Source organism: Larus michahellis, chromosome 6 (assembly GCF_964199755.1).
Source record: "Larus michahellis chromosome 6, bLarMic1.1, whole genome shotgun sequence".
In the NCBI taxonomy this organism is placed as follows: domain Eukaryota; kingdom Metazoa; phylum Chordata; class Aves; order Charadriiformes; family Laridae; genus Larus; species Larus michahellis.
The window spans coordinates 2,529,711-2,540,455 of record NC_133901.1 but is presented as its reverse complement, the minus strand read 5'-3'; the positions used below and the strand labels follow the sequence as shown (position 1 = coordinate 2,540,455).

Here is a 10,745-nt window from a genome sequence, read left to right as displayed (position 1 = left end):
TGAGGGCTACTTCTGCCCAGGGAGCAGTTCCCAGCTTAGAGGAGATGGGTAAGTCAGGGCTGGGGACACTCTTGCCTCTCCTGGGCTTGCGTCCCAAGGCCATCACTTAGGGAATGACCACTGTTTGGCAGTCGGGATGGAAACGCTCTCTGGTTTCCTACTAGCTGTGAAGAGCACACATAGGAAAACTTCAGAAAACAAGACTTGGAGGAGATACTGACTGCAGTTTTCAAGGAGCACCAAGGATACATCCGTGCCTGCCCCATTGGGCCCGAGGGGATTTGGGAATCAAATGCCTTTAGGTTTCTTTGAATATCCCAGGCAGAAAGTAGAAGGCTCCTTTCTCCCATGAGCTGATTTGGTACCTTGATCTGTGATCTGTGTGTCTCCTTGCGTGACTTTTAAAAAGCCCATCAGTGTATCACCTCAGCGCACGGAGATGGAAAGCTACAATAGCAGGATGTCACAGGAAGGGTTGAGGTCGGGGGGAATAATATTCCCTTTAATAGGACCACTGTCAGCCTTACTGCCTGCAGCAGTTCTTTCACACCTCTGCTACTGGATACAGCGTTTTCTGGCTACAGGCTCAAAAGGCAGATTTCATTTACCCTGGTGATGGAACGACCTTAATTTCTGTCAGCCTCCCTGAAGTAGTTCCAGATTTATTCTGAGGCAAGGGGAGAATCTGATCCTAACTTTTTGAAAACAAACGAGTTTGCTACACCCTGGGAATTTTCAAACATGACACATCCATCAGTTTTCCTTTCTGACTAACATTTGGCAAAATGTGTCTGTCAAAACTTTTTAATTCAAACCAAATTGTTTGTTATTCGTTCCAAACCATGTATTAAATGTCAGTGTCAGAGTTTCCATGCAGCCTTTGTGAGCACACAGGCGGAGCTACCCCATGACCTACTCCGAGGAGCAGCCCTGGAGCTTGGAGAAGCCCAAATCCACCGAGGCGAGGGTGTGAAAACACAGCTGGGACCAGCAGCTTCTGCTGCCGCAGTAAATCCCACTTTGCCCCTCTGCCCCTCTGCCCCTCCCCCTGGCCTTAAAGTCTTTAGAGGTGAAATCATGAGCTCTCCTTCTCACTGCAGTTCTTTTTTGGCACTAAAAATCCCTCTGAGGCAAGGACGGTTTGGCATATTTTCCCTGTCAGCCCATCAAGCTGTTAAAAAATTAAGTTATTAATCATTGAAACATTCACCTCTGCTGCACTGGGGCTTTCTGGCCAGAAAGTCCCATAGGTGGTTATTTCAAATATGACTCCGCTTCCACTGAAGGCTTCTGAATTAAAAAATACCTGAAGTACAGACAAATGCACCTTGTGATAATTACTGCCGAGCACATTACTTTTAAAGCAGTCAGCTGAGCTTATAGTTTATATTTCACTCATTTGCTCACTTGGTCCAAAAAAATCCCAACCACTAAGCCCACGCTCATCATGTAGTTTATCTGAGGTCTAGGCACAGAGCAAAGCGTTGCTTGCAAGGAGGAAGAGAAGTTTGCAGCAAAACTGTTTTGTTAACACATGTATCAATGGAAAAAGTTAGTAACGGGGAGTGTTCTCTTTTGCCCTGTCTCGCAGTTGCTATTAGTGCTGGTCTTTAGGGTGTAGCTTTCCTCTTGGGCTCCTGTGTTTGTTTCACGTATTGCTTTCCTCTTCCTTTTGGTCCGGAGCCTTTTTACGATCAGGCGAGATAATACTGAGCAGCAGCAGCACGGAATCTGCAGGACAAAATGAGCCTTTGCCTTAAATATCCAAGAGACAAATGGGGGTAAGTAGAAACAAATGGATTGAGCTGTTTGGGCTGGGGAACTGCTGTCGGTTCGTTATTCTGAAGTTACTAACAACTAGTAGGTTGGATTTGTTTTGTTTTGTTTTTCCCCTGTTTGACTGCGATGTTAAGCATTTAACTGAAGTCCAGCATGGAAATATACTGAAGTTGTATTTGTGTTCAGGTCTTTGGTAGGGATTACGGAGTTGGTTAGGACAGAAATCCTTTAAACTGGGTTTCCTAGGCCTTCATGGCAGACCTTAAACACATTTTCCCTCCTCCTTTTTCCCCGTCTCTGTATTTCTGATCCACTGTGCACACTGTACCTAATCAGAGAGTTTATCCTGCTCCTGTTGTCTTCCTGTATTTCCTATATATTACAGAGGTTGTGTTTGCTCAGCTGTATTGAATCCTATTATAAAAGCAGGGTGCAGAGGGCAGTTTCTGTATGCACGATGAATCTCTGTAACTAATAAAATACAGCACCTGCTCTGCTGGAAGTATCAATATAAAGCCAGAGTTGACAGGGTAAGCGATCCCACTTCATAATCCTATAATGTTGATACAATTTGGTGCTACTGCCATAAAAGAGATACTTGGAGCTAAGCTGGACTTTGAGATAAATTGGAAATGGTGTCTTTAAAGGGAAACCACTCAGTACAGGATTTGATGACATGCAGATCTTTTACTCATAAGGTGTCATATCTGGCAGTTCGGTGGATGAAAATAGTCTTGTTCATTGTGTTGTACAAATGTGGCGAGTATTTCAGTTTAGAGAAGAAAGGGGTGCATGTCCAAACAAGACTCCACATGTGTATCAAGAACAGGCAATAAAAGACTACATATTCTTGACATTCTTTCTTTCTGTTTTCTAAATTATCTTTTAAGTACCTTGAAATTTACTGAGATTGAGGGTTTTTTTCTGTACCTAATGAACTCTGATATCAAATCTGAAGTGACATTAGTTTTGCATGCACTCCTATGGTATGTTTTTGGTGTCCAACAGCATTATCATGGTTTTTAGAGCCAGGTTTCCAGACTCAACTGCCAAAAAAGAAATCATTGCTATTTACTGTTTGCTGATCATTCAATCTTTTGTCTATTTAAATGTTTGCTAGGAAAATATTGATAGCAAACAATTGCAGGTCAGAGACCACAAAGTTACTTCATATATGAAATAGAATGAATTTTTTGTAGAATCTATAAGCTTTTTAGATTAGTTTCTTCTTCTGTTCACGTAGACCATATGCTGTGCTCCCTAATGTTGTGAAGCAGCAGAAAGCAGAGTTGCGTCTCGGTGCATGAAGGGTATTGTAACTTGTGAGAGGTGTTAGAGAGGGACAAACCTTGAACTGGGGACATAGGAATTATCTTTCTGTTGGTCACATTACCTCTGGCTCCTCCCGTTCTCCTCCTGGCTGACCTCCTCTCCCATGTAGACCCAAAGCTCCTTGGGGCAGGGACCTTCCCTGATAGGGTGTTCATACAGCGCTTGCAAGTGTCTTGCTCTTACTTAGCAGCATAGCACAGATGATAAATCAGATGTGCTGGCTTTATTCATCCCTTTCCATAGCAAGAAGTTCACTAAAGTTGATGGAAGTTTTTATATGACAAAGTATGACTGTCAGTTCATCTGTTTCATGGAAACACTGAGTTAAATTGCATTTTTGCTGGCAAATCCGTGCCCAGACAGCTGAGTCACTCTGCGCAAAGCAGCAGCTATGGCTCCTTTGAACATTTATTTTGCCAAAGTACATCCTTCCTCTTCCACCAAGGCCTCCCATGTGCTTCTTGCTGCAGATGTTTGCTTTTCATACACTGCACTGAAATAGAGACGGAGGCAGTCACACTTCCAAGCCATCAGGCTGGTAACAAGGGAAGAGAGAGAAAGTCCCGTGTCAGGAGCAAAGCCAGAAGACAGGCCTGGGTTATGTTGGTAACCTCGAACCACTGATGCAGACAAAGAAACAGGGATGTAGCATCATTATTAACCTGTATAGTTATTTTCACAGCCTGATTTTAAGCTCACTTATACCAGTGAGTATTTCTACTGGCTTTTCAGATTGTGCTTTTTGCACAGCTTGAAATGCTGCCCACAGCCTGTGTAAAATCTGAAGGGACAGGTTTTGGATTCGTGGAAATAACCTGCTGCAGTCATCAAAGCCACGTCAAGGTACTCGGGGTGAAGCAGGACCAGCCCCTCCTCTCCTGAACTCTCAGCTAGAGCACAGACCTTGCACTTCTGCTCTGAGCGGTTCATACTGGGAAGTCCCTCTGCTCCACACATTTTGCCCTGAGTTATTCTAGCTGGATTCTAAAATGAAAAGGCAGAATTGCGCTAACTGTAGAAGCAGAGGCCAAGAAAAATAATATGCAAAGAGGAGTACACAAAACGATATCCACTAGTAAAATAAAAGTGTGCTGACGGTCAGTGGAGAATAAAGAAAAAGAAACACTAGAGTAGCCAACTAGAAAAAAAACCCAGCATAATACTTGATAGTCACAGGAAGATGAAAAATAAAATAAAACTCCTTTGAAACCTGTCAACTGGAATACACTGCAGAAAAGCTGACTGGTCCCAAAGAAAGCTGTCAGAATGGCGTAGTGAAGTCAGCAGGCAAATTTGAACAGGAGATATCTTAAAACCAGGGGAAAAATATTCCGATAAGTAACATCTGAAATGTCAGAAAGTAAAATACTTTCAAAAGAAAAACATTGGGAACAGGCAAAAACTGAATTTCAGTATCTTCCATCCAGTCGTCTACTAACCACTGCTGGATATTTGACAGCCATTTAAAATTGCTTCTCAGGCTCATTTGAAAACAAACAAACCAACCAAACCGCCCCCCCCCACACACACACCTTTGCTTTTCCATTCCGTCAATTAGAGAAAAATCATCACATCTTTTTATGTTGAGAGTTAGCTGGTGAATGTCATGGCATATGTCACTGCCTCTGCATCTGACAGGAATCAAAGCAAAGTATCTTTGAACTGCAAATTATGTGTTATCTGAACACAAAGAAAGTGTTTCAGTTGTTGTTTCTTAATGAAATTTTTGCTTTTACCTAAAAGTGGTTTTTTCTGCCATGTTATTTCCTGAACAGTACGAAGCTATTTAAGACCAACAGTAATCTATTCATTTCTGCTTATACTGTGATGTTTAAAAAAAGTGGAAAAAATGTCAAGTGTTTCTTGCATATCCAAAGCTTCTGGTGATTTATTGATAAATGCTGGCAAAGGTAGCTGTCTGGTAGATATTTTGCTCTTCTGGGTACATGTGCAGACATTAAAAAGCATCTGTGAAAGTTCTGAGTGAGAGAGTAGGATTTTAGCTCAATTTCTCTGCTCCTAGGAATTTCTCCTCTTAATTTCTTCGTCCTCAGCTCTCTCTTTGATGCCTCATTCTGAGAGGGATTTAAAATACCTGGACAAAAGCTGCACTCAACCAAATCTACTCAAACAAGAGCAATTACCAGTCAGGAGGATAAGTCATATGGAGAAAAAGGTAACGAGCGGTGGGCCAGCAATTTGGCACTGTCTCTAGTTCCACCACATTCAAGTACTTTGGATAAGGTTCAAAAAAAGCCAAAAAACCCCCCAGCAAAACACAAACAAACAACAAAGACCCGAGTGCAAGCCCTCAGAGCCTCAAGTCTTTTGACTTACCTCCTTCTCTAATTTTAATGCTTCTTAAATAAGGCCAAAAAATGAAACTCTAAGAGTCCTGGGTTAAGAAGCAAGTAATATGTATGTGTCTGCTCTGCTGCGCACAGGGAGTTTTGATCTGCCAGAGATCAGGCTGTTCTGCATGGTCAGCATCAGGCAACATCTTGCAATTTAGGAAGCTTCAGGCTAGGAAAACACTGGAATGTGAGGCTCTGAAGAATGTCCAGCTGATATAGAGAGCTGCTGGTAAATCAGGAATTGATGGTAGAACCCGCAGTACCCGGTAAGGGTAAACAGGTTTTATACTGTTACTCTCTATCACTCGAATCACGGATTTTCCCAGTGTTAAGCAGGGCAGATTCAGAATTATGTTTTAAAATTTTCATGTCCTCTGATTTATATTCCCTGAACTGAAGAAGGGAATAGCAGCTTTGTGCTGCCTCTTCAGACTGTACGAAACAGCGTTAAGTTCAAGAGGGTTGATTCTCATTTTCCTTAAAGCTACTTTAAAGCAGCTTTCCACACACAGGTCGAATAAAAATGACAGTCAGGCCTATTAACTAGTTTACAATTGCTCCTTCCCATTGCCAGTTTGTCCCCCATCTTCCTGTGAAGTACACAGATTTGGAAAAAACTGTGTAAAACATATTAGAAATAGTACAATTCAGAAACTGCGTAAATGGTAACGTTCAAGGGCCAGCTGCTCTTTGCCAGTAAATGAGAGGGCATTCAGAGGCACCGCCGTGCAGCAGAGCCTGGGACGAGCTCTGAACTGCTGCTTCTGTGAAAACCTGTTTTATCTCATCCATTTCCAAACATTCCTCCTTTCCACCCACTTGGCAGTCCCTACAAGAGTGTTTAGGAGTTCAGGTAGTTTGACTGGGATTAAGATGTAGACATTTGGTATTTAAAAAAAACATAAGTCCATAATGTGCTGGTGGTGTGCTGACATATTTCTGTTACTGCCTAGTTGGAACACTACGAGTGGACCAGCCTGATAGCACTGGTGGGATGCTAAGTTGCCGGAAGCAATTTGGTGCCATTCCCAGTAGGCGGTAACTGGACCTGAAGCGTGGCAGAGGCTTGCCAAGGAACATGTGGCAGCCTTCTCCTAATGACTGGAGCAGCGAGCCTGCGGATGGGCCCTTTTGGGAGCCACTTTGATTTCCACTGTAAAAACCGTGCTCAAGGATGAAAAGTAGAAGGAAAAGAAGAGGGGGATGCACGAGAGTTCAGTCCATTTTACCTTATGCCTTGGGTCGCCAAAGAAAGAGCTGAGTAGTCTCGGTGAAATCACTAACTGTACGACATGAAAGCTTCTCAGGATGTGCCTGGGAAACAGAGGAATGGTGAAAGAAACATGAAAGCGAGAGTAACTTTCCTGTAAAATCTGAAATTTTGTAGGTTGGGAGAGGCTGAGGACAGTTTAAGAGTGCAGCTGGGGTGTCTAAAGGGTTACAGCCACGCTTCTGTCACTGTACAGACTAAACAGCCCTGGTGTGTACTTAAAGCAAGCAGCCAGTGAGACAGCAGCATCCTCAGCAGGACGTGTGCTGCCGGGCCTGCGTAGGCTGGAAGCAAACATTCCCATCCCTGTCACACCGTAGCCTCTCGGACAATTGTAGGCTAATCACATTCGTTACAATTAAGGTCTTAAAGGCAACTGCATAAATCCGTTAGACCAAAAATCCCAGCTAGCCAAAATTCATCTGTGCAGATTACCAATAACAATCTCACAGGCAAAACTTGGCATCTATCTCCCATTTTCCAGTGCTGAGATCTGCATGTCCCGAAAGGATCAGCGCGTTTCCTTGAAACATGAGTGAACCACACAGATACTTCAGCAGTGGTTGCGGTACAGGTCAGATCAACCTCATAAAAAGAAGCTATTAGCTGAACAGTTGTATTTTTCGTGAAGCACATCTTCTACCTTTTACCTAATTGTGGGTAATTCTGGAATCTCCACCACTAATGGTTTTTAAAAGCAGGTTAGACAAACCAGAGGGAAGTGGTGCAGGTAAAGCTGAGCCTGCCACGGGGCAAGAGATGGACCAGGAGATCTTAAAGGGGCCTCCTACCCACTATTTTCTGTGATTTCTCTAATTTAATGTTTCTGTTTCGCTAACTAGACAACTGGCCTGGTATTCGTGGACAAATAGCAGAAGCGGTGCAGGATGGCTTGGATGAGGCCGGTTTGGAGTGTTTGCTTTCATTTTCTGAGCAGTCGTGCAGCTCTGGAGGAGAGCTGACAGGCTACACGCACCGACCGGCTGTGCACGTGTGTTTCCACACAACAGAGAAGCTGAAATCTTTCCCAGCAAAAGAAAGGTTGTGCATGCAAACACTAACCATCTTACAGCTTCGTAGAAAATACCCGGTTGCCTATGTTAGTCTGTGATACCGTTTGAGTGAGACACGTTCCCTCCACTGTACTGGGATTGTTATCACAGTGTTAAGTGATGGAATGGGCTTCATCTGTATGTTTGGAAGCAGAAGTTCTAAAAACCCAAATAAAAAATGTCAGTTTCTGACCTTATCCTCCCACTGAGCTCCGAGAACTTCGATCTCTTAGGAAAGGCTGAGATCAGCGTGTTCAAGCATAACCCAGGTTAATGCAGTTAACCCTGAATTTCTGACAATATCCTGGCCCTGCCTGTTTGGAGTCTAACGGGGTTTCTGTTTTCGTTTGGAAAAGATGCAGCACTTGTCTGTGTGTTACTGGTAGCACTGGGAAAAGGCTTTGCCATGCAGGAGAGGTGACACCATCGATTCTGCTCTCACCCATGCTGGGTAAAATCAGCCGCAGCAGCAGGTCCCACTGACTTCAGTAGAGGGAATGGCTCCTTTCAAAAGCTCTTCCTTGCAGAAAAATTAATCCATAACACAGGGATTTAGTTTATCCAAGCCTGGTTGCTTTCCCTGTGCCCCTGACACACACTTAGGGTACTCCTTTCCCTGCTCTGTCCCAGGGACATGCCAACAGCAGCCTGGGCCACCCTTTCCTCCTCCAAAGCCTGGCTACAAGTCAGAACACTGCTAGCCGCTGATTTTGGCTTGGCTACCTGCTCTGCAGACTCCAGAGACAAAATTTCAGATGAACCCAAGATAGATGATTTGGTTGTTGTCTTGGTTTTTTTTTTTTTTTTTAGTATTTTCTTTTATGTCTAAATTCTGTTCTGCCTGAAATACCAAAGGTTTGATTTGCATTTTAGGTATTTGCTTTAAAAATCTGAATCAGGTGGAAATTCAAAACAAAGTTTGAACCTCTGAGTAAGTTACGTGTTGCAGAATTAGCCCTTTGGTGCCCTGCTCGAGTGATGGCCAAGTGCATACCACAAAAACACCACAAAATTGAGGTCCACCCTGCTACAGAAGACTAACCACGTCCTTTCAGTCTGTCCTGGGGTGCAGCTACACCACAGTAAGGGGCACCAGCTTCCAACCAGGTAGCTGAGGAGGGCGTCAGCATCTTCCCATCGTACCACACCTTTGGTTTTTACCCAGTTTACCAGACTGAACTTCATGCTGCTGAAATACCTAGCCTCCAACCCACATAAGGTGGCCAGCTAAACAACTGAAGATCCAAAATGTTCAATATTTTCCAGTGCGCTAAAAGAACAGCCAAACATCTTGGGGACAGATTTGCCATGGCTCCAGGCCTAGGTCTGCTAGCGCAGGTCATGCCAAATCTGTTCCAGGTACTCTGAAGTTACCGTGTTCCAGCCCTGAGTGCATTAGACCTCCCAAACTGGCGTTCTTTTTGCAGATGTGCTATTCGTTTTTGCAGACACACAACAGGTTTCAGTTTCCCAGAGCGCTCTCTATTACATATGTATTTAATACATTCAGGAGGGTTTTTTAAGAGGTTGAAAGACCTGGATTTAGAGCTGTCTATCACAAAGCAAACAATCTCAAAAACGTGTATATTTGAGCAAGAAGAGCCAAGTCCTCATCTGGCAAGGGAATTTTCATCTTCCCACAGCAGTATTTCTCTAAATTTACAGTTTCGATTGCACACATGGGAAACCTAAGATCAGAAAATACCTGGATTTTAGTTCTTTCACTGCTAAGAAATACGTACAGCTGCTCCCATTATTTCAGAGGGGTTTGTTTGTTGTTGGTTTTTTAAAATCACCTCCTGGTCTCTTTTTAAAATAAATTTTTGAAAGGCTCTCATTTTTGGAGCTTAGGAGTCATAACGAATCGAAACCTGCGAATGCAGTTCAGTTCAGAACCCCGTGTTGAGTCATGGGTCCCTCTCGAGTACGTGCAGGAATCAAATCACGGCCACGGAAGGGGGTTGGCAGCAGCTTTGGAAATACCTGTCCTCTTTGCACTGATGAGCCATACTTCCAGCTCACTTTTTGTAATAAAAGAAAATAAACATTTTGTCTGCAGGCATCGGATATTGCCTCGGTAACCATCACAGTATCAGTGTGCTGCTTCGTGGGATGGGAGGGAAGGCTCTGAAATACTTTTTGTGGTCTGAGTGTGTCTTACACTTAAGATTCACAGCACTGTTAGAATCGTGGAATCGCCTGGGTTGGAAGGGACCTTTCGGATCATCGAGTCCAACCGTCAACCTGACTCTGACAAAAACCATCGCTAAACCCTATCTCTGAGCACTATGTCTACCCGGCTTTTAAATACCTCCAGGGATGGTGTGAGAGAAAAGGAGAAGATCCTTTTCTGTCTCTCTCATCTATTACTAAGCACTGAACAAAGCCAGACAGGCGGCTCTCTGTCATCCATCACGTATCTGCTCTTTTATCATACCCGTGCAGCGTTTTCAAAATCAATGCTAATATCTTGCCAGTTATCATTAAAGTGTTTTTCGTTGCCCAAGCTGATGAGGTGATCAGAACCAAACCGTTTCAGGCCCTGCTGGCTCAGCCACCTGTGCAGAAACACACCGCCTTCCCGGGAGCTCTAGGTCCCAGCCCCTGCCGGATGGTCCTCTGTTGCACCCTCAGCTCACTTTGAAGAGTTCGCGTTGCCTCCTGGAGTTTATTTCCGACTCAGCCTTTGTCTCCTTTCACCCATTTGCAGTATAAGCTTGTGCCACGTTAACTGCATGAGCTGTAGTGCCCCAGGGACCAGCTGGGGACTGCTTGGCGCTGTGCTGGGGGTAGGTGAGCTCTGCAGTCGTATCACCAAGCCAGATAGGCCCACACCTGAGTTTCCTCCCCACCCCTGGTATTAATAAGGTGCACCTTGTTACACGTTCTGTTAAGCCATGAGTACAACAGCCCCTGGTACAACTCCAGCACAACCATCGATCCTAATCTAAGGGTAAA

General features: G+C 44.1%; 1 protein-coding gene across 2 annotated transcripts in view; it reads left to right on the top strand.

Moving 5' to 3' along the window:
* The first annotated feature begins 1,090 nt into the window (after nt 1-1,090).
* KCNMB2 (potassium calcium-activated channel subfamily M regulatory beta subunit 2) overlaps nt 1,091-10,745 on the top strand; it is a 163,743-nt gene continuing 154,088 nt past the window's right edge. For both annotated transcript variants that reach the window (XM_074591433.1, XM_074591430.1), the window contains exon 1: nt 1,091-1,781. In XM_074591433.1, coding sequence (XP_074447534.1) covers nt 1,744-1,781 — 38 coding nt within the window. In that variant the 5' untranslated portion in view covers nt 1,091-1,743. The remainder of the gene's footprint in view (nt 1,782-10,745) is intronic.